This window comes from Spermophilus citellus (assembly GCF_964194105.1).
Source record: "Spermophilus citellus genome assembly, chromosome: 3".
NCBI lineage: Eukaryota > Metazoa > Chordata > Mammalia > Rodentia > Sciuridae > Spermophilus > Spermophilus citellus.
Genome location: NC_138184.1, coordinates 8519730 through 8544471, shown reverse-complemented (window position 1 = coordinate 8544471; position 24742 = coordinate 8519730). Strand labels below are relative to the sequence as shown.

General features: G+C 38.8%; 1 protein-coding gene across 2 annotated transcripts; it reads right to left on the bottom strand.

Moving 5' to 3' along the window:
* Positions 1-481: 481 nt before the first annotated feature.
* Positions 482-14019, bottom strand: LOC308645892 (uncharacterized protein). 2 transcript variants are annotated; one of them, XM_081288334.1, is made up of 6 exons: positions 13685-14019; positions 9065-9153; positions 8170-8296; positions 6872-6946; positions 5964-6046; positions 482-4973 (listed from the first exon to the last, which is right to left on the bottom strand). In XM_081288334.1, the coding sequence occupies exons 2-6, from the start codon at positions 9092-9094 to the stop codon at positions 3120-3122; spliced, it is 2169 nt and encodes a 722-aa protein (XP_081144460.1). In that variant the 5' UTR covers positions 9095-9153; positions 13685-14019; the 3' UTR covers positions 482-3119. The 2 variants fall into 2 exon arrangements, with proteins under 2 accessions (XP_081144460.1, XP_081144461.1); XM_081288335.1 differs by having other exon boundaries at positions 482-4970.
* Between the last annotated feature and the right edge of the window lie 10723 nt (positions 14020-24742).

The following is a 24742-nucleotide window of genomic DNA, read 5'->3' as shown; positions in this document are numbered from 1 at the left end:
CACTAAACTATATCCTCAGCACTTTAATAAAAAAAAAACTTATTTAAGACAGGGTCTTGCTAGTTTGCTGAGACTGTCCTCAAACTTGCCATCTTCCTACCTCAGCCTCCGAATCACTGATACTACATGTGTGTGCCACCACACCAGGCCTATTTTTCAAATAGTCATGTGCCATGGGAGTGAATTCTGAGAACTGCACTTTTGGGCAATTTCATCATTTCACAAATATCTTAGATTTACACAAATCTAGATGGCATGGCCTACTACAAACTTAGCCCAGATGGTATGTAGTCACATGCGATCTATTGTTGCCTGCATTTGGTTGTTATGACACACAGTACTGTTTTTTGTTTTTAAAATTTTTACTGTAGTTGTAGATGGACAGCATGCCTTTATTTATTTATTTTTATGATTGAACCCAGTGCCTCACATATTCTAGGCAACTACTCTACCACTGAGCTACACCTTGAATTATTTTCAAAGCTTTCTACAATGCTATTTGTGTCTGAAAGGCTGGTCTACCTCACATTCTAGTTCTCAAAGTCTGTTATGTTTAACTGCCACTACAGGATTGCCTGGAGATTGTAGGCAAGTGAATAACATTGACTGACATGTAGCAGGTGACTCCTGGGAAACAAAAAAAAAAAATTCCTGTCAACTTTCAGAACTGCAGATAGTAATCTCTCTAAGAAGTAGCAGTAACTTCTATCAGATTTTCCTAAAGGGATGGGGTATATAGAGCTGTATATTTTGGCTGACATTATGTTGTAATATCTTTCAGTTTACAGCTAGCAGCTATGAGCAGCTCGGAGTGCTTGAAGAATCTATACTTGTTCAAGCCTGATAGGATGGGATGCTCTGCTCTAGCAAGCTGTTAGTGAAACCACATCCTTAGCACTGTGGTTAGCACTGCCAAGCTGCCAGGCCAGGAAACCGATAGCCAGGAGCTTCGACATGGAACTTCTAACTTAGAAACCCTCTCCCCTAGGGACAAAGACCCTTCCTGATGATAGCAATATTTAGAACATCCTCATAGTGTGGTTACATTAGGCATAAGATTATTGGCTTATGGATACTATCCTTGATGGGCACGCCCCACTCAAACCCTGTAACATTATACCAGGGTCACAGGCTAAGCTGACAACAAGCTCGGGCACACCAATCAAACCCCAAATATCAAATTAAGAAAAAATGTTTTGTGTGCAATTTGTACTTGAGGAGCACGAGCGCACAGGCATTGCTACAAAGAAGCAATGATGAATCTGAATTCATCTCCAGTGCAGTGGAGGAAGTCCTCTCCAGTGGCAAGGTGTTTGGGTGAGGTGATGTCTTCACCAGCAGTGAGTTTCTCAGGCAGGGCAATGTCTGGGCTGTGAACACTATACTGTCATTTGTTAATGATACTGTCACTTGGAGTCCAGACTGAAGGACAAGGCCAACCTGCACTAGTGACTTCACCCATCACCCACATGTGCTCATCATCAGGCAACTATCAGCGAGTTCCAGAGGGACCTACAGGTCTCATTTCAGACAGTAAGATGGCTTCTAAGGCAAATTCATGAGCCATAACCACCCACGCAAGGCAGCCCAGATTGATGTGATCACCTTTATTGTCATTGCCAATAGGTAATGGCAATAACGATTGTGCCTAACAGTAACACTCACACCCACAAGAGAATCATTCCATTACCACTCCTCACAAGAAACACATGGAACATGAAAGTGCACAGGTCTCTTCTGTTCAGGATTATTGTTTAGTGTGATTTGGAATACCTCTACACTGGCTGGATTAAAAGCCAAAGAAAGGACTGCAGCCCTGAGGGCAGCACATGACAGAATCCAAAGTTGCTCAAGCATATATAAATGTTGGGTCACTCAGACTGAAATCTGGTTGAGTTGGTCTGTGAAAGGCCATATTCAAAGTCAGTGATGATTTCCAGCATAGCAGAACATGATACCAGCCATGTCCAGAGTTCTTGCTATTTTTCATCTTATATGAAAGGGCAAATCCGGAAAGTCTAGTTGTCAGTCCAAGCTGTTGTTTGACTCAGGAATATGATTTATTTTCCAATCATGGAGTGAATCTATAAAGAAAAAGAAAATCTAGGTCTCTCCCTCCCTCCCTCCCTGAGTTAAAGGAATTCCTATTCTCAGGTCCAAGGATCTGGCTTTTCCTCCACAGCCATGAAACTCAGGTCTGTCACACTACCAGCTATTCACTCAACCTTTTTTCCACATGCCCTTTTTAATATGAATTAAAAAATCAGGTAAGAGAGGAGCAAGAGCATTTGAACAACATTGAGAGCTATATTATAGCCTAAATTTGGCTAGTGTGAGTTACTATTAGTGAACCATGTTTAAAAGCATGACGAGAGAATCTTCAATGCTAAAATAGGATTTGTGTTGGGGGTGCAACTCAGCCGTAGAGTATACACTTGACATGTGTGAGGCCCTGAGTTCAATCCCAGGAACAACAAATAAACAAATAGTATAGGATACTTTTGTTTCCAAAAGGCTCATTTTTGGCTAGATGCCATCTGAAAGGTCTAGCACCTTGACTGGAATGGTTTTGCTATACAAGAAACATATATCCCACCAGGAATGATCAAGGTGGACTCATAAATATTCAAACTAAATGTAAAGAATCATTCAGAAGGTGGTATGTCTGTCAACATACAAGATTTCAGGGGTGGGAATGCAATTTTCATATCTAAACATTCACTTTTTCTTGTGTGTGAATCACTGTTTTTAAAGGCTGAAGGATAATATGTAAAAAATTGACTTTGCATCCTTCCTCGCCTATACAATAAAGTTTTTCTCCACTGTGAGGTCAAATGAACATCAAAGTATTTAACAATTACAACTTTTCCACATATCATACATCAACAGTGTTTTCTCTCCACTGGAAGAGCCTATATATTTAATAGGTCCCTGAGAATTACGATTTTCATGTTTGTTACATTATATGGCTCCAGGATGAGTTCTCACAATACTGCATCATGATCAGATTCCAATGATTCTAACACAATTTTTAAATTCATGGGGCATCTTGAGAATAGAGGTCTTTCAATCCTTTGAAATAAACTGGCATAATTGAGGGCTGTTCCACATTCTTCGCATTAATAAGGTTTTTCATCAGTAAAAATTCCAGTGTGATGATTAAGACGTGAAGAACCCCTAAAGGATTTTCGGCATTCCTTCCATTCAAAGGGTTTCTGTTCAGTTTGAGTTATTAAATGTTCTGTTAGCAAATAAAGCCTATTATAGGTGTTCTCACATTCCTGATATTTACAGGGTTTCTCCCTAGTGTGAATTCTTACATGGTGATATAGGTTTGAGGATGTAGTGAAGGATTTCCCACATTCCTTACATTCATAGGGTTTCTCCCCTGTGTGAGTTCTTACATGTTCAGCTAGGCTTGAAGAAACGGTGAAGGCTTTCCCACAATACTTACATTTATATGGTTTTATTCCAGTATGAATTCGAATGTGCTTATTAAGACATGAGGAATTTCCAAAAAATTTTCCACATACCTTACATTGAAAGGGCTTTTCCCCTGTGTGAGTTTTTACATGTTCAGTCAGCAGATAACACCTTTTGTAGGCTTTCCCACATTCCTTACATTCATAAGGTTTCTCTCCAGTGTGGGTTCTTATGTGCACAATGAGACATGAAGAAGTTGTGAAGGCTTTCCCACATTCCTTACATTCATAGGGCCTCTCTCCAGTGTGAGTTCTTACATGTTCAGCTAGACTTGAGGAAACAGTGAAAGCTTTCCCACAGTATTTACATTTATAAGGTTTTACTCCAGTATGAATTCGAATGTGTTTATTACGGCAGGCAGAACTTCTAAAGGATTTTCCACATAACTTACATTCAAAGGGCTTCTCCACCGTGTGAGTTTTTAAATGTTCAGTTAGCAAGTAACACCTTTTGTAGGCTTTCCCACATTCTCTACATTGATAAGGTCTCTCTCCAGTGTGAGTTCTTACATGTTTCCGTAAGTATGAGGAAGCATGGAAGGCTTTCCCGCATTTTTCACATTCATAGGGCTTCTCTCCAGTGTGAGTTCTTACATGTTTACGCAGGTAGGAAGAAGCATGGAAGGCTTTACCGCATTCCTCACACTGATAGGGTTTCTCTCCAGTATGAATTCTTAAATGTTCAGTTAGGTTTGAAGCGGCAGTAAAGGCTTTCCCACATGCCTTACATACATAGGGCTTCTCTCCAGTGTGTGTTTGTATGTGTGTGGTAAGGCCTGAGCGTTTAGTGAAGGCTTTTCCACATTCTTTACATTTATAGGGTTTCTCTCCAGTATGAATTCTGAAATGTTCAGTTAGGCTTGAAGAAGTAGTGAAGGACTTCCTACATTCCTTACATTCATAGAGTTTCTCCCCTGTGTGGGTTCGCATGTGACTGTTAAGATTTGAAGAATAACCAAATACTTTTCCACAAACCTTACATTCATAGGGTTTTTCCCCAGTGTGGGTTCGCATGTGACTATTTAGGTTTGAAGAATATCCAAATACTTTCCCACAAACTTTACACTCATAGGCTTTTATGGTATACATTTGAATAGGCACAGTTCCACTTGTGGGAAATGTAAAATCTCCTGCATACTGCTTCAATTCAAAGAGTTTTTCTCCATTGTGATTTCTCAAATGAGCCTGAAAGTATGGCTGATTGAGGAAGGCATAGTCATTGCATTCAAAAGATTTGTCTTGTGTGATGGTTTTCTGGTAAACGTCATTTGGAGTCAGGCTAAAAGCTCTTTCACACTGACTCAACACAGAGAGCGTCTGTTCAGTAGAGGTTTTGTGAGTAGTAGGAAAATACCTTCCATACTGATTAGAGTCACAAGGGTTCCTTGAATTTTGAATCTTCATGTGTGTCTTGAAATATGAGTGTTCACTGAAGATTTCTCCATATTGCAGATAGTTACAGAGTTCCCCTGCACTTTGGTTTCCCGTCTGCTGATAAGGGATGAAATATGGTTAAAGATTTTTTTCAAATGAAATGGATTTTACCTATCTGAAAGCAAAAATAAAACATAATTGATTCTTACTGTTTTTATTACATGTATAGAATTTGTACTCTGTGAACTTCTCTCAAATTGAATGAAGGAATACTGCAAGGATTCTGAACCATCTATTTTAGTCTTAGGATAATTCCTGTACATTTTCATAAAATTTTTTAAGAATCTCAGTACCCAACTTTATATGTGGGAAAGTGTACTTCTAAGAACTCTGAAGCTCCAGGTTTTGAGCTTGGATTAGGGTATCCTAAATTCATCACATTCAGGATCTCAGGATCACTTTAGAGACATTTCCCCTGCTAGGGTAAATGTTATTTCTCTCAAGCATCTCTTGGGCCAGGGATGCAGCTCAGTGGTAGAGTGCTTGCCTAGCTCAAGGTCTTGGTTTGATTCCCAGCACCACGGAAACAAAAAAACAAGTATCATTGACACAGATTTTCTATAAGAGAATTCCCCATCTTTTTCAAGTATGATAAATGAGGATTCACCAATACTGCAACCTTCTCCCTAGTGACAAATGGTTGAATGATGAATAAAGAACGTATTTAGAGGGTTATTATAAATTTCACCATTTTCATTCTTTCATATAGTTATTGCCATGTGAATTCTATAGTACTCAATGAAGGAACAACAGGACTAAAATCCTGTGATATCTGTTCTAATGTTAAAAAGATTAAGATAATTGCTTTAAAAACTCCCATGTCCAGAATTCCAAGATATGTGGGACTATGTACTTGTGGGATCCCTGAAGGAACTGGCTTCACAATAGTTTGGGATACTATTGATATTATACTCAAAATTGATATTATATTCAAAGTATTTCTCCTGACATATTGCTTCCCTCCCACTTGGATGAATGTTACTATCTATAACAGAATTCACATCTTCTCTGAGTGTGGAAAACAACAACATCTTTTGTTAATCTTACCATTTGTATCCCACTGGAAATTCGTTCCTTCAAAATATTCTGCTGAAATGCTGCCTCTTCAGTGCTAACGTGCATTTTCCATTCTAAATATGATCAGAAGACAAATTTAAGATTTGGAGAAAGAAATGGTAGATTGTAGAAATTTAAAATGATAGGGCTTATATGTATTTGTTTTATCATTCTTTCTTCTTCTTCTTCTTCTTCTTCTTCTTTTTGGTACCAGGGATTGGAGACACATCCCTAGCCCTTTTTATATTTTATTTAGAGACAGGGTTTTGCTAAGTTGCTGAGGCTGGCTTTGAACTTGTGATCCTCCTGCCTCAGCCCTGTGTGCCACCATGCCCAGCCACTGTATTTGTTTTCAAATTAAACATGGTATAAAAAAAAAAGTGGGCTGGTGTTGGAAACCAGTACAGCACTTGCCTTGCATTCCTGGGTTCAATCCCTAGAGCCAAAAGAACAAACCAACCAAACAAACAAACCAAACAACAACAACAAAAAAAAGATAAAGGAAAAAAATATGGGGGGAAAAAAGCAAAGTTTGAGCATTTTAACTAGATCAAATTTGGCAACAGTAAAGTTGTGGATCATAGTCTTAAATAGTTTATTATAAACTGATTCTTTAAAAATTAGAACTGATGGTAAACAAGAATAATATTATCAGGCATGAAAAGAAGAAAAGATCTAGACAAAGAATAAATGAAAAAGTGACTTAAAAAAAAGACAACAGTTCATTTTGGAGATCACAGGAAACTTTGAGTAGACAGAGTATGAGAAGCTGAGATTTTCTACCTTCTCAGAGTAATGTCCTGAACCTTCTTAAATCAAGTACATCTTAAAAAGTTTCATGATCTTTCCAAACTCAATAAACTTCTCCTTGATCACAGTTGCCCTCCAGACTCACTCACCTTGGAGATCTCCGGTCTGCATATCCTCTTCTTGTTCTAACCATGAGATGAGAATGGGTTTGGTGGGTTCACATCCTGTACATGGGGAAAGATATTCATGAAATAGGTTCATGCAACAGATGATAAAACAGTATAGTTCTAATCATCCTGTTTCTAATGAAAGCAGAAGAATTATTTCAAAAGAGTGAAGTATGCAAGTATCACCTCTTTCTGTACCCAAAAATGATTAGTTATCTTGGAATTCTGAAGACCCAAATTAATGTTAACAAACAAAACACTAATACTGAATCAAATAGAAAGTAAAGTGAAACAAAAAGATCCTTGTTCTTCTGGGGAAAAACTATACCAGGAATCACAAATTATAATGCGTCAGATACAAATGGGTGGCTTACTAACATGCACTGACAGGGATCTATCTGGAATTTCTGATTCAGTATGTCAAAGGAAGAGTCTGATAATTTACATTTCTAACAGGATCACAGTGATTTGTTCATCTTGGACCACATTTTGAGAACCACCATGTTAGACCATGGTTTTGCTTTCTGCAGTTTTAGTTACCTACCATCAACTAACTTAATATTTATGGATGTTTCTTAACATCCATAAATATTAAGTAGTAAATTCCAAAAATAAACAATTTGGAAGTTTTAAATCACACAATGTTCTGAGTAGCTTATGAAAGCTCACAATATTCTATTCTGTCCTATCCATGGGATATGAATTATCCCTTTATCCATCACAGCCATACTTTGTATGCTACCTGCCCATTAGTCTTTAAGAAGCCATCTCATTTATCAAGTTGACTGTCACAGTGTAGCAGTGCTTTTGTGTAAATAACCCTTGTCTTACCTAATAATAACGAACCCAAAGCAGACTGTAATTATGACGACAATTTGAACATGCCAAAGAGAAGCCACAGTGCTCCATTTAATCTAAAAGTTGAAAGATCGTGACTTAATAAGGAAAAGAAAAAATATCATATGCTAAGGTTTCTAATATCTACATAAGAAGGAATCTTCAACCTGTGAAACTGTGAAGAAGGAAAAAGAAATGCATGCTACTTTCACTGTTACATCTTAAAATATTATTTTGAATTTGTATGAGTTTGGTTTCAGAACTCCACTGGGGATCTTGAGACATATCCCCCATGGATAAAGGGGGACCACTGAATTAGGGTAAAGACTATGTTCCTATTGTTTCCCAATATATTTGGTGTTGAGATCACTGATTGTGCAGTACTTTAAGGACAGAACATCCATTTCTTCCCTAAGAGCTACAAGGAATGATGGCAGACTTACCTAACGAGACCAGGTTCTGGTAGTTCTCCAGCATCACATCTCTGTATAGGTCTCTGTGAGTTTGATCCAATAAAATCCACTCTTCTTGAGTGAAGTTCACAGCCACATCCTCAAAGGTCACCAAGTCCTAAATTGTTAAACACATGGCAGCCTGAGTAATAAATTACAATACTAATATCTCTATCAATGTTGACTAAAGAATGAGGAAGTGAGGCCAAGGTCTATGCAAGGATCTGATGGTTTTCACTGTCTATTGGAAGGTTCAGTGGTCCCAGGAACTCTTTCTCTATCCACATGCACTTACTGCCCATCTCCTGAATCATATGGCTTTTATGGCTCTACTGAAAAATGAATTTATCGCACCACACTTAGACTAGAAGCTCTTCTCTTATTTCCTTCTATTTTTTTTTAATATTTATTTTTTAGTTTTTCGGTGGACACAACATCTTTGTTTGTATGTGGTGCTGAGGATCGAACCTGGGCCACACACATGCCAGGTGAGCGTGCTACTGCTTGAGCCACATCCCCAGGCCCTTATTTCCTTCTATTAAAGTATACTCCTATCATATACTTGATAAACAGGACAAATGAATAGTCTTTTATGGAAAAGGACACTTTTTTCTTTCTTAACATCTGGCAGAGTACTTGGCAAAAGAAGAATCACACCATACCCTTGTCACCATTAGTGTCATCATTGCTTAGTAATTACTGAAATATTGGGATGATTTTCAGATAACACCTCATTGATAAGAAGACTCCATTCCCGTAAATTCATCTGGGGACTTAGTTGATTGAGGCTCTACTGACTTTAAATAGTTGTGGAGATAAGTCTGTGTAGAAGAAAATGTGCCTGGTGGAGGCAAGCATGTCATTCTGTTGGACAGTTTCTGCATACCTGGTAATAGTTTATCAGGCAGTCTGCCATCTTTTCTGCTTTTATCTTTTTTTCAAGTAGGCTGAATGGATCCCTGAAAAGAACTGCTCCTGGAAAAGAAAGAAGGCATGAGAACCGGTACTACCCTAATTCCTACACTTACATGCCTAGAAGCCATTCCATCCTAGCATGAAACTGCCATGTAATCCTGCACATTTGAAAAGCGCTCTCTCTCTCTCTCTCTCTCTCTCTCTCTCTCTCTCTCTCATATGTGTACTACTATCATAGAATGCTAGAGCAGTCCTGTCTCACCTAGAGCTAGAAAAAGGGATGGTGAGTAGAACCGCCCATTAAAAAAACTACGATAGTTCATTTTACAGGTAAGCAAACGTAAATTCAGAGAAATTGTCTTCATTTATCCATGATGAAAATTCTCAAGGATATTATGCAGCACATACACCAGGGGGCTCATCTGCACAACAGTATTATCTAGCCCACTTTGACATCTCCAAAAAAACAAAACATAAAAAGCTGGGTGGTGTGGCTGCTCAGGCCTGGGCCAATGGGCTCTGTTACACAAGGTGGATATAAAGCAGAATCTCTATAAAAGAACATTAACAGGACTGGTCAGGGGCCAATCAATAACTGTCATTCTGTGAGGCTGAAGGCAAAGTTTTCTGGAACGCTGTTTTCCTAGATGCCAAGACCACTTCAGGCAGCTTACGAATCTTGGAGGATAAGGGAAATCTCCATTCTTCCTTATAGAGCAGTACTTCATCATTTGTCATCAGACATTGGCTTACTCGCCACAGATGATATAAAGAAAACCACTAAATACAGTGTAACCTGTTAACATAAGTATTAATAACACCCACTATCATTTACTGAGGACCAGAAAGTATGCATTTACACTAGGAGGTCAGTACACACACACACACACACGTGTGTGTGTGTGTGTGTGTGGAGAGAGAGGGAGAGAGAGAGCGAGAGCGAGCGAGCGCGCGCGCGCGCAAGGGCACACGGGAGACAGACTGACTTATGCATATTTCCAACCCTTCACCGTAGATATCAAATCCCTATTTAATGCTAGAAAAAAACTAGATTCAAACAATAAAAGGATTTGTTTCATATCACCCATTTAGGAAGTGGTGAACCAGGGCCCAACTGTAGCTAAAGTGGTCCTGATCTCCTGAGGTTGCTGTCACATTCCAGGATGATTAGAAGTTGGTCTAGACCTGCAATGTCTAGAGCACCACAATGTACTGACTCATCACATGTGTTAATGTTCATTTTATATGAAGCTAGTATGATGGAAAAGAATTAAAATGTCTTTATTTTTTTCCTTGCAGTGCTGGAGATGGAACTCAGGGCCTCACACATGCTAGGCAAGCACTCTAATACCACTGAGCTAATCCTCAGCCCTAGAATTGTATATTTATTTATTTGATTTGTTTGTTTTTGTACTGGGGATTGAACCCAGGGGTGTTTAACTCCTGAGCCACAACCTCGGCCCTTTTTATTTTTTGAGACAGGGTCTAAGTTGCTTAGGGTCTTCCTACGTGGTTAAGGTTGGCCTCAAGCTTGCAAACCTCTTGCCTCAGTGCGACCTTTTTTTTTTTTTTTTTTTTTTTAAGGAATAGGATTTATTTAAGTGTGAGGATAGAAACAACTCCTGCAGGGGCAGGAGGAGGACCCCAAGAGGGGTTGCCCTGGGTACGACTTTAACAGCTAAATTAGCTAGGCGACTAAAACTTGGATTCAAGGATGACCTACAGTTAGTGAGGCTGACATGCCAGAACTTCCCTGGTATAATGTGACAGAAGGGATCCTAGAAACAAGAAAGTTCTACTGAATTTGCCAGCTGATTTCCACACCCCTCCCACCCTTACCCTAATCTATGTTGATGATCCAGAAGACAATACTCTCTTTATGGAGATAACAAAAAAATTTATGCCAGATATTCATGTACTGATACCATCATTGAAATGCACATAGAGTTCCTCTATTCCAATGGCAAAAGTCAAAACCCAGAGCAGAAGAAATCAAGTGTGTAGCACTTAGACATCAACATCACAAGGTCACATCAACTCTCTGCTGCTTACACTTCAGGTGGCACCACCATCCATGGGCTCACAAAATACTTTAGCCACAGTGACAGCACTCACATGGCACTGGCTAGGGAAACCATTCCAGTGCAGATTAGTGCAACAATGGGAGTAGTCTCTGCAATCAACTAATCAACACATACCCCATTATTGAGAAGTAGCTGATCTAAATGAGAGAGGGAATGCCTTCCCGAAAACTCAGCTGCAGGGCCTGCTGTGAGACAACTTTAAGAAAGGGTGGCATTCTGTCTCATAGGACACAGTGCTTTGAATTAGAGTCTTACGTGGTACTGTCTCCCCCACAACCAGATTACATGGGCCCAAGATTGATGAATAAGGGTAGAAATGGCTCTATTGACAGAAATTTTGCTTCCAATCCCAATAACATAGAACACTTTGGAGATTTCTGCCCCTATTTGGGACTGCGTTCCCCAGGAGGCACAATTATATGACCCAGTGATCTCCACCTTCTGGTAGACACCCTCCTGGATAATCCCCTTATGTTAACTAACCCTCTAACCTGTTTCTAACAGAAATATGGTAAATGTGCAGGGATTATGTAAATATAATTAAAGTCCCCAGTGAGTTAGTTTTGTTTATCAATGGGAAAAATATCCTAGTGGACTTGATCTAATCAGGGAGAAGTCTTATTGAGTGTCTAGGCTTTCTGAGGTCCAGAAATGAAGAGCGGACTGTGTACATGTATAAGAAACACCAACCAACCCAAATTCAATTTCTTCTCCAAATACTCTCACAACACAGATCACTTCTGAAACCAGATGTGTTGGAATATTCCTCACACACAGCAAATAATTCTTTCTGCAACAGTCCTCCAATTCAATTCAGTTCTGACACTGTCTACCTGGAGATAGTATTAGATCCCACAGGTTGAGGGCTCAGTCCCTAAAACTGGCTTTACTTATCTATATACTAAATTTATTTTGGTACTGGGGATTGAACTCAGAGCCTCCTGCACGCTAGGCAAGCACTCAACCATTGAGCAACACCCTCTGCCCACCCCCACCCCAACACCTTTAATTGCCTGTGCTTCTTACTAGCTATAATCAGGGTTCCCATAAACCCCTACTCAATTCAATTAATTTGCTTAAGCCTCTCACAGAATTCAGGGAAACACATTCACCAGTTTATTATAAAGGACGAAGTATATTTTCCCCACATTTTTCTTTGGAAAAAATGTGAAGCTACTAATAGGTCATTTGAACATAACATATAATATGCACACACTATAGTAGTGTTTGTGTCAGCTTTTCGCCACTATGATCAAAAGATCCGATAAGAAATATGTGGAGGAGTAAAAGTTTATTTGGTGCTCATGGTTTCAGAGGTCTCAGTCCATAGGTGGCTGACTCTGCTGCTTTGGCACAAGGTGAGGCAGAGCACCATAGCAGAAGGGTGTGGAAGAAGAAAGCAGCTCAAATCATGGCAATCAGGAAGCAGAGAAAACTCTGCTTACCAGGGACAAAATACAGACCCAAAAGACATGCTACCAATTACCTGTTATAGCTTCCAGCCTACCCTACCTGCCTACTTATCACCACCATTCACTGACTTGATTTAAGGCTCTCATAGCCCAGTCATTTCACTTGTGAATTTTCTTGCATTGTCTCAGACATGGGCTTTTGGGGGGAACACCTCATATCTAAATCATAACAAATAGGTCCACTAATTTTTAGCATTTTTTTCATGTTTTCTTTTTCCCCACACACATTTTATTGTATTTGAAAGAAAGCCTGTTGAAAATAAACTGTAAACATGATGATATTGGAACATTAAATACTTGGTAATGCATCTCCTAAAAAAAGGGATTAAATCCACAATAGTAGTTTTTTTATTCAAGAAAATGAATAGTGAGTGGGCTGGGTGAGTATCTCATTGGTAAAATGCATGCACCAGACCCTGGGTTCAATCCTCATCACACACAAATCCATAAAAAGAAAATTAATATTCATAGTATTGTCTAATATCTACTCAATCAAATGTTAATTTAGTCACATTGTTCGGTTTTGGATATTGTTGAATCTAAAATCCAAGGTTTCTTATTACATTTGTTTATGTACTTTTAGTCCAACTATCTTGTCAAAGATAAACTATTCCTAGTGCAATAAAGCCTCCTTCCTTACTGGAGGCACGGTTCTTAAATTCTGTGGGGATGGATGTACAGCCTTAGGAAGTTCGGATGAAGGGAATGCCTGTAAATTCGTGGTTTTGTTTATAAAAAGGCTTGTGTTCTACAAACGTTCGTGTTCACATACAAAACTAGGCACACCTTCGGCACCTAAGAAAGTACCTTCACCTTTCTAACAAAGTAGAGTATGAAAGGTAACTATCTGATGCGCAAAGGCGGCACACTCTCATTTGAAACATTGAATTGCCCAAGAGAGGGGAAATAGGTCGTCAGGAAACTTCGCCACCTCGCGCCCGGGGCATGGCGTGGAACCCACGCTCTGGACCTGAGCAAGCGCTTCGCCACCCAGCTACAGCCTCAGCCCCGAACCAGTTTTCTCGCAGGGCTCACCCCGACTCGCAGCAGTCGCCAGGTCCAAGAGGCGGAAGGACACCGCGACGTCAACACGACTCTAACAGCGGAAAGTCCTTTTTTTTTTTTTCGAAAAATAAAATTTACAAAGGGAGCTACTGGAGAGGACGGCAGCAGATGAGATACCCGGGACGCAGGCCCACGTCACTTCCCGGGCCCACAGCACGACCGCCCTCTCGGCCCCGCTGGACGCTGGCTGAGGACGAGCCTTTGCGCCGAGGTCCCTTCGCTGCCTAGGCCAACTCGGTCCTGTAACAACTCCTTCCACCTTCCTCCGTGGAACTGACACCGACCAGGACGTCCCCCAAACTGGGGAAGCCAGAAGGATCCGGGTCGCGCGGAGATTGCGTCAGGAAAAGGGAGCGGGGTCGCTGACGTCACCTCCGCCCGGCCTCGGGCGGGGCACGCGGGCGGGGCACGCGGGCGGGGCTCGCAGCCTCGGGCCTCAGACCAATTGAACCTGATAAGGCCGGGATTCTGGTGTATTCCCGCGTGCACTGGGAAGGGCCCCCGACGTCGGCTCGCCGAGGGACGCGAGGGCAGAAGCAAGGCGGGGTCACAGGCTATTAGAACGCGGCCCTGGGCCGGTACAGCGGGACGGGCCCCCGCGGGGGTGGGGACGGCGGAATAGGCCGGAACCCCGCCCCCCACGTCCCTAGAGCCCTTCAAATGATATCACATTGGCAAATCTGTCAATCAATGCAATGGTCGGTGCCCTCCATACACTGGGTCTTTTAACTATTTCCTTATCTGGATACCCTGCTAAACCCTGTCTATTGCTTTACTTTTCAAAGTGATATATTTTTAGGAACCTTGAATTGTTTCTTCTTCAAATATATTTTTATTATTCAGGTCTTAGCAGATGATCTGGGGCCTCCCATTTGGATAGATCAGGCAGTCTTCATTTATTCAGCAAAAATTCTAGAATTTCTCCTGCAATGCCACTTGGCTGTGGTTTTCAGTGGGTAGCATTTGTAGAGTTAACAAAGATATTTTTTCTTTTTCTTTTCTTTTTTCTTTTTTTTGGTGTTGGAAATGGAACCCAGGACTTGTGCATTTTAAGCACGAATTCCACCAATGAGTTACATCCCCAGCCATAATAAAGATTTATATATATATTTGGGGCTGGGGTTGTGGCTCAGCGGTAGAACGCTCGCCTAGCATGTGCCTGGCGCTGCGTTCGATCCTCAGCACCACATAAAAATAAATAAATAAAATAAAGGTATTGTGTACAACTACAACTAAAAAACTTAAAATAAAGTCTAGAAAAAATATGTATTTATCTTAAATCATAGTTATACATAAATGTGGGGTTCGTTTTGGCATATTCATAAATGCACATAATTTGCTCCATTTCAGTCCCCAGTTCTATACCCTCCCCTAAGCCCCTTCCTCTTCTCTGTTGGTCTTCCCTCTATGGTTTTTAATTAGTACGCTGGAGTTATATATACATAAAAGTGGAACTCATTGTGATACATTCATACATGCCCATAACATACTTTGTTCAATGTCATGCCACTCTTTTTCCCATTTCCATCCCTCCTCCCTTTGTCTGGATCACCTTTCTCTCCATTGTTCTCCCTTCTATTTTCATGAGAATCCCACAAACCCCTTTTTAAATTGCTTATTTCTCTCTAGTTTCTGCATGAGAACATTCGATCCTTGATTTTTTTTTTTTTAAAGAGAGAGGGGGAGAGAGAGAGAGAGAGAGAGAGAGAGAGAGAGAGAGAGAGAGAGAGAATTCTTCAACATTTTTTATTTTTTTTAGTTTTTGGCAGACACAACATCCTTGTTTGTATGTGGTGCTGAGGATCCAACCGGGCCGCACGCATGCCAGGCGAGCGCTGCCACCGCTTGAGCTACATCCCCAGCCCTGGATCCTTGACTTTCTAAATCTAGCTTATTTCATTCAGCATAATATTCTCCAGTCTCATCTATCTACCAGTAAATGACATAATTTCATCATCTTTATGGCTGAGTCAAACCCCATTGTGTATATATACCACATTTTTGTTTACCAATTGTCTATTGAGGGACACCTAGGCTGGTTTCATAACTTGGCTATTGTGAATTGCACTGCTATAAACATTGACATTCATGTATCACTGTGGTGTGCTGATTTTAGGGTTGTTTTTTTTCTTTTGTTTTTGGATACATACCGAAAATTGGGATGGCTGGGTCAAATGGTGGTTCCATTCATGGTCTCTTTAAGAATCTATATACTGGGGCTAGGGTTGTGGCTCAGCGGCAGAGCACTTGCCTAGCATGTGCAAGGCCCTGGGTTTGATTCTGAGCACCATATAAAAATAAATAATCAAAATAAACGTTAAAAAATAACTTACAGGGGCTGGGGATGTGGCTCAAGCGGTAGTGCACTCGCCTGGCATGCATGCGGCCCGGGTTCAATCTTCAGCACCACATACAAAGATGTTGTGTCCACCAAAAACTAAAAAATAAATGTCAAAATTCTCCCTCTCTCTCTCTCTGAAAAAAAAGAAGCTGCTAAAAAAAGAAGCTGCTAAAAAAATAACTTACAAATCAACAAAAAAAAACATAATAAAAATTTTTTAAAACATAGAATCTATATACTGCTCTGTAAAGTGATTGCACTAATTTGCAGTCCCATCAACAATGCATGAGTATGCCTTTTCCCCCACATCCTAAGCAGCATTTATTATTTGTGTTCTTGATGGTTGCCATGCTAACTGGAATGAGATGAAATCCCAGTGTAGTTTTGATTTACATTTCCCTGATTACTGCAGATGTTGAATATTTTTTCATATATGTATTGTTTTCATATATTTATAACTTTCTTCATTTGAGAGATGTTTAGTTCATCTGTCCATTTATGGATTTGGTTATTTGGGGAATGGTGTTAAATTCTTTTCTGTATCTGGATATTAATCTCCAGTTGGAAGATTAATTAGCAAAGATTTTCTCCCATCTGTTGGCTCTCTCTTCATGCTCTTGTTTCCTTTGCTGGGCAGAAGCTTTGTAATTTGATACTGTTTCACTTCTTGGTTTTATTTGATTTACTTAATTTATTTGATGTATTTGATTCTTGGTTTTATTTCCCAAGCTTTAGGAGTCTTATTAAGGAAGTCCGTGCCTGAGCCAATATGTTGGAGTGTTGACCCTATGTTTTCTTCTAGCAGTTGTAGTGTTTCTGGTCTAATTCCTAGGGTTTTGATCCACTGTTAGTTGATTTTTATGCAGATGAGAGATAGGGATATAATTTCATTTTTCTTTTTTTTTTTTTTTAATTTTTAATATTTATTTTTTAGTTCTCGGCAGACACAACATCTTTGTTGGTATGTGGTGCTAAGGATCGAACCCGGGCCGCACGCATGCCAGGCAAGCGCGCTACCACTTGAGCCACATCCCCAGCCCATAATTTCATTTTTCTACGTACGGAAATCCAGTTTTCTCAGCAACATTTGTTAAAAATGCTATCTTTTCTCCAATATATGGTTTTTGTACTTTTGACAAGAATCAAATGACTGTACCTATGCGAAATTGACTTTTTGTCTTCCATTTCATTGGTCTTCGTGACTTTTTATGCCAATAACATGTTGTTTTTGTTACTATAGCTCTGTAGCACAATTTGAGATCAGGTATTTTGATGCCATCAGTGTCATTTATATTGTTCACTATGCTTTGGCTATTCTTAGTTTATAATAAAGATATTTTTACACATTGATTTACTAACACATTTTATCAAGATTTCTTGGGCTGGGAATGTGGCTCAGTGGTAAAGGACTTATCTGGCATTCCTGGGTTTGATCCCCAACACCAATAAATTTTAAAAAAGAAATGTGTATCAAGAATTCTTCAAGAATTGATGATTATTTTGCTATGCTAATATGCAACATTTGGGGAGGTTTTGCCAGGAATTGAACCCAGGGGTGTATAACCCCTGAGCCACATCCCCACCCCTTTTTATTTATTTATTTTTGAGACAGGGTCTTGCTAAATTGCTTAGGGCCTCGATAAGTTGATGAGGCTAGTTTTGAATTTATTTTTTTTTAGCTTTAGATGGACAAAACACCTTTATTTTTTAATTTTAATTTATTTTTATGTGGTGCTGAGGATTGAACCCAGTGTCTCATACATGCTAGGCAAGTGCTCTACCACTGAGCCACAACCCCAGCCCTAGTTTTGAATTTATGATGCGCCTACCTCAGCCTACCTATCTGCTGGGATTACAGGCATGCACCAACACATTCAGTGCTAATTTGTTTTTTATAATTTTTTATTTGTTTTAATTAGTTACACATGACAGTAGGATGCATTTATGTACTTTTATATATCATACATAATTGGGATATAATTTCTCATTTTTCTGGGTGTACAAGCTGCAGAATCATATTGGTCATGCAGTCACATATATATAGTAATAATGTCTGCTTCATTGTACTATCTTTCCTATCCCCATATCCCATCCCCTCCCCTCCCATCACTTCCCTTTACCTAATCTAAGGTAGTGCTATTCTTCCCTAGTGCCCCCCTCCCCCGCCACCATATTGTGAATTAGCATCTGCATATTAGAGAAAACACTTGTCCTTTGGTTTTGTGAGATTGGCTTATTTCACTTAGTATGATATTCTCCAACTCCAACCATTTACTGGCAAATGCCATAACCTTAATCTTCTTTAAAGCTGAGTAATATTCCATTTAGTATACATACCACATTTTCTTTATTCATTCATCTATTGAGGGACACCTAGGTTGGTTCCATAGTCTAGCTATTGTGAATTGAGCTGCTATAAACATTGATGTGGCTGCATCAATATAGTATGCTGACTTTAAGTCCTTTGGGTATAAAACAAGGAGTGGGATAGCTGGGTCAAATGGTGGTTCCATCCCCAATTTTCTAAGGAATCTCCATACTGTTTTCCGTATCGGTTGCACCGATTTGCAGTCCACCAGTAATGTATGAGTGTACCTTTTCCCCCACATCCTCGCCATCATTTATTGTTGCCTGTATTCTTGATGATTGCCATTCTGACAGGAGATGAAATCTTAGAGTAGTTTTGATTTGCATTTCTCTAACTGCTAGAGATGTTGAACACTTTTTCATATATTTGTTGATCAATTGTATTTCTTCTTCTGTGAAATGTCTGTTCAGTTCCTTAGCCCATTTATTGATTGGGTTATTTGGTTTTTTGGTTAAGTTTTTTGAAATTTGAATCCATCTTATTAACTGATTTTTTTTTTTTTAAAGAGAGAGAGAGAGAGAGGAGAGAGAGAATTTTATTTTTAATATTTATTTTTTAGTTCTCGGCGGACACAACATCTTTGTTTGTATGTGGTGCTGAGGATCAAACCCGGGCCGCACGCACGCCAGGTGAGCGCGCTACCAGTTGAGCCACATCCCCAGCCCATTATTAACTGATTCTTGATTTTACTTCTTGTGCTTTAGGAGTCTTGTTAAGGAAGTCAGATCCTAGGCCAACGTGGTGAAGATTTGGACCTATATTTTCTTCTATTAGGCACAGGGTCTCTGTTCTGGTGCCTATTTGTTGATCCACTTTGAGTTTATTTTTGTCCAGGGTGAGAGATAGAGGTTTAATTTCATGCCAGCACCATTTATTGAATAAACCATCTTTTCTCCAGTGAATGTTTTTGGCACCTTTGTCTAGTATGACATAACCATATTTATGTGGGTTTGTCTCTGTATTCTCTATACTGTACCATTGGTCTACAAGTCAATTTTGGTGTCAGTACCTTGCCATTTTATTACTATAGCTTTGTAGTATAGTTTAAAGTCTGGTATTGTGATGCCTCCTACTTCAGTTTTCTTGCTAAGGATTGCTTTAGTTATTCTGGGTCTCTTATTTTTCCAAAAAAATTTCATGATTGCTTTTTCTAATTCTATGAAGAATGTCATTGGGATTTTAATTGGAGTTGCATTAAATCTATATAATGCTTTTGGTAGTATGGCCATTTTGACAATATTAATTCTGCCTATCCAGGAGCATGGGAGATCTTTCCATCTTCTGATGTCTTCTTCAATTTCTTTCTTTAGGATTCTGTAGTTTTCTTTGTAGAGGTCTTTACCACTTTTGTTAGATTGATTCTCAGGTTTTTTTTTTTTTTTTTTTGAGGCTATTGTGAATGGAGTGGTTTTCCTAACTTCTCTTTCAGTGGAGTCTTTGCTGATGTATAGGAATGCATTTTATTTATGGGTGTTGATTTTATATCCTGCTACTTTGTTGAATTCATTTATTAGTTCTAGAAGTTTTGTGGTGGAATTTTTTGGATCTTCTAGATATAGAGTCATGTCATCAGCAAAGAGTGATATTTTAAATTCTTCTTTAATGTGCAACTATTGATGTATAAAATATTTATGTTTTACACAGTCCAAGAGATTGTTTTTCTATAATTTGAATGTAATAACCTGCCTTAAGTCTTGTCATCCTTAAATCTTGTTATTGGGGACATAACTCAGTGGTTAAGTGCTTGTAGGGGATTGATCCCCAGCACCACAAAAATAAAAAGAAAAGAAAAAGTCTAATCAAACTGATTATATATAGATTGCCAAAGTTTCCTTTGATTTTTTTTTTTAAGTACTGGAGATTAAACCTAGGGGGACTCTACCACTAAGCTCTAATCCCCCATCCTTTTTATTTTGAGTCAAGGTCTTGCCAAGTTGCCCAGGCTGACCTCAAACTTGTGATTTTCCTGCATCAGCCTCCTAAGTAGCTGGAATTGCAGGCATGCACCACTACCCACAACTCAAATTTTCTTTTGAAAGATACTTCTTTATGAAAGATTTGTATCTTGGGATTGGGGCTGTAGCTCAGTGGTAGAGTGCCTAGTATTTAAGAGTCTGTGGCTTTGATTTCTAACACTGCAAAAAAGAATTAATATATTTTGGCATGCATTGTGGGATAGTGGATCTAATATATCTTCCTCTAGAAGCATGGCCAGTTATTGGAGTACCACTTATTAAGAAACTGTCCCTGACCTACTGATGAAATTCCACCTTGAATAAACAATAATTCCTATACATACTTTTGTCAGTTTCTAGACATTCTATGCTAGTAATGTATTTACTCACACTAATATCAATATCATATTATTATTATTATTATTATTATTATTATTATTATTATTATTTTAGTTGTAGGTAGACACAATATCTTTGTTTCATTTATTTACTTTTTAATGTGGTGCTGAGGATCAAACCCAGTGCCTCACACATTCAAGGCAAGTGCTCAACCACTGAGCTACAACCCCAGCCCAATATCATATTATTTTTATTCATTTTTTAAAAATTGAGTCGTTTTCTTTTCTTTTGGTGCTGGATACATGGCCTCCTGAATGCTAAGCATGTACTTTACCACCAAGCCACCCCTTTGTTCCCAAAAGTTTTATATCAATAGTGCTAAAAATATAATGGTAGCTAACTGTTTGTTGCCTACTACTAGTCTATATGCTTCACAGACATTGAATTCTTCATGGTCACAATTAGGTTGGTACTATCATGATTTTCTCTTTTACTTAATTTACAGAATAGCTTAAACTATTGCATACCATAAACAATGCATTTGAAACTGTAAAATTTATTTTTTAGTATATTCACAGAGATTTGCAGTCAGCACAATTTTAGAACCCTTTCTCTTACAGCCATTTTCTTACTCCCTTAATCTCTGAACAACCACAAAGCTACTAATTATAGATCTGCCTTTTGTAGAAATTTCATGTAACAAAATCATACAATCTTTGACCAATAGTTTCTTTTACACAGCATTTCTTTCAGGGTTCATCTGGGATATAGTGTATCTCTTTCCCTTTTATTGCTGGATGATATTCTGTTGTGTGGATATAATTTTTCCATTCATCAGTTCATGGACATTTGTTTGGACTTTTGGGACCTCATACATAATGCAGCTATAAAAATTTACCAATATCTTTTTGTATATACAGAGCTTTTAGGGATATTCCAAGGAGTGGAATTGCTGGGTCAATTAGAAACTGTATGTTTTTAAATGTGCAGAACTCCCAGGCTGTTTTTCCAAAATGGCTGAAGCATTTTCCATTCCTGCAGGAAGTGTATGAAATTTCCAGTGTCTCCACAGCCTTTCTAACATTTATATTTCGTTTTAGTCATCCTAGTGAAGTGATGTGATTTTTTTTTGGGGGGGGTGAGGGTACAGGGGATTGAAGTCAGAGGCACTTGACCACAGAGCCACAACCCCAGCCCTATTTTATATTTTATTTAGAGACAGGGTCTCTCTGAGTTGCTTAGGGCCTCACTAAGTTGCTGAGGCTGACTTTGAACTTGTGATCCTCCTGCCTCAGACTCCTGAGCCACTGGGATTCTGGGTGTGTGACACTGTGCCTGGCAAATTTATTAATTTCTTTTCAAGTACTGAGGATTGAATCCAGGGCCTTGCACATGCTAGACAAGTGCTGTACCACTGAGCTACATCTCAGCCCTTTTCTGTTCTGTTCCTAATTTCTAGTCTAACTTCATCATGGTCAAATAATACACTTTGTTTTACAGTTTCTTTAATGCTCCAGGATATGTACATTTTTGGAGAATGTTCCATGTACATATGAAAGTAATTGTATTTATTGCTATATCACATTTTACAGATGTCAATGTGATCCTTTTGATAAATATTTATTCACATTTTTTAAAAAACCCTGCTCATGCTCTCTACTATTGTTTAATTTATTTTGGGGTGGTGCTGGGGATTGATCCCAGGGCCTTGCGCATGTGAGGCAAGCACCCTACAAACTGAGTTATATCCCCAGCCCCTACTATTCTGTTTATTACTGATGGAAGAGATTTTATATGGATGTCTGCTTCCCCCCCCCACCAATGTATCTCTTTTTCCTTCATGTATTATGAAGCTCTATTGTTAGATTCTGTACATTTAAGATACTTTTCAGTGAACTGATATATTATTACAGTATCAGCATTCTGTTAGGCTCTTCTTTTCCTTTGGTCATGAAAGCTCTTTATATTACCTGGTAATTTTCTTTGCTCTGAAGTGTATTTTGTATAATATTAAATGTAGACTCTCTAAAACTTGATGATGTATGCCTGTAATTCTAGCTACTTGAGAGGCTGAGGCAGGAGGATTGCAAGTTCAAGGCTAGCCTCAGAAACTTAGTGAAATATTGTCTCAACATTTTAAAAAGGGATAGGGATGTAGCTTGGTGATAGAACACCTTGGCTTCAATGCCCAGGATAAATAAATAAATAAATAAATAAAATTTTAAAAAACCAAAAATGTATGTCAAATCCAAACCCACAGAAGAAAATGAGTTCAGTTCCCAAGAGAATAGTGAAACCATAACTATGTGAAACTTTATTTATATATTGGCATTAAATTAGTACTGCTCAAATTACATTGAGGATTTACAGTAAAATCTGAAAGTTCCTTCTAATGTACATATAAGTGGAGTCATGAAAGCTCTTTATATTACTTGGTTTATGACCTTACAGATTTAATTAAGTGAATGAAAACTGAATCTCTATTCCATACTCCATCTTTTATCACTAATAATAAAATCTATTCTTATTTTCAAGGTAGAATTTTAAGTGTCCATATTTCTCTTTTATTAATTTTTTAGTTATAGATGGACACAATACCTTTATTTTATTTATTTTTAATTTTTATAGTTATAGATGGACAGAATGCCTTTATTTATTTTTATGTGGTACTAAGGATCAACTCCAATGTCTCACACATACTAGGCAAGTGCTCTGCCACTGTGCTACAGCCCCAGTCCAATACCTTTATTTTATTCATTTACGTTTTATGTGGTGCTGAGGATTGAACCCCGCACCTCACATATGCTAGGCAAATGCTCTACCATTGAGGCACATCCAGTCCCTAAGTGTCCATATTTCTTAAGCCACATTTGAGGAAGTCATATCTTAGGTTTGGATGTTGTCTCTCCTCATCTTATACATAAAACTTCAACAGATTTAATATTGGCATCCATCATCTGTAAAATTCTTTACATTCTTCAAACCAATCAAATTTATTTGATGTCCTTGTCAGACTGGACTTGTAGTTGCTATCTGGATTGGAATTAAAGGATGGGGAAGCAGAGATGGTTCTTGGCCTAAGTCTCTTTAACAGTAAAGAGGTAGAACAGAGCGCGAGGACTGTGAAAACACTGATGGTTGACAGCATGGCACTCTACCTCTTGGTGGTGAAATTAGGGCAGCAAAGGTATACTGAGAGGAGTTATTTGAAATCGTCACAACAGCTGTTTTAATTTGAATAAATCTGCACGGGTAGGAGCAATGCCAGATGCAGCAGCCTCAGCCCAGCATGGCCACCATTGCTCTGCTCCTTCAGTGCTCAGCTTTTCTCCCTAGATGCCAGGTATGTGGAGATGTGCTGCTCTGGGATAGCACAGGCAAAATGGGGTGCATCCTTTCAATTACATTTAATGTGTCTGAGTATGCTGAGATTCAGTTCTACTATATTATTATCTCTATGGTCTCCTTTCTCATTATCCAGTTTCCTCTTTATTACTGTTCTTTTGGGTTAACTATTTTTTATGAGATTTTGAAAAATTTTTCAAACTTTATTTATTTATATGTGGTGCTGAGGATTAAACCCAGTGCCTCACATGCTAGGCAAGTGCTCTACCACTGACCTACAACCCCAGCTCTGGGTTAACTATTTCTTTCTTTCTTTTCTTTTTTTTTTTTAAAGAGAGAGTGAGAGAGGAGAGAGAGAGGAGAGAGAGAGAGAGAGAGAGAGAGAGAGAGAGAGAGAGAGAGAGAGGGAATTTTTTTAATATTTATTTTTTAGTTCTCGGCGGACACAACATCTTTGTTGGTATGTGGTGCTGAGGATCGAACCCGGGCCGCACGCATGCCAGGCGAGCGCGCTACCGCTTGAGCCACATCCCCAGCCCTATTTCTTAAGTACTGTTTTCATTTACCTTTTAAAAAAACAATTTCATTGTATCCTTCTCAGTGATTAAAATATACATATATAAAATATATGTATAAATGTAAAATATTTATCTTCTCAGTCTTTTTTTTTAGAGAGAGAG

Bases quoted from the DNA above. Each gene is read 5' to 3' on its own strand.
- LOC308645892 (XM_081288334.1), bottom strand. From the start codon at position 9,094: ATGGCAGACTGCCTGATAAACTATTACCAG. The intron at 8,297-9,064 runs GTATGCAGAAAC...TTAACAATTTAG, and splicing joins GCCTGATAAACTATTACCAG to GACTTGGTGACCTTTGAGGA. The intron at 6,947-8,169 runs GTAAGTCTGCCA...CCCCATGTACAG, and splicing joins CCAGAACCTGGTCTCGTTAG to GATGTGAACCCACCAAACCC.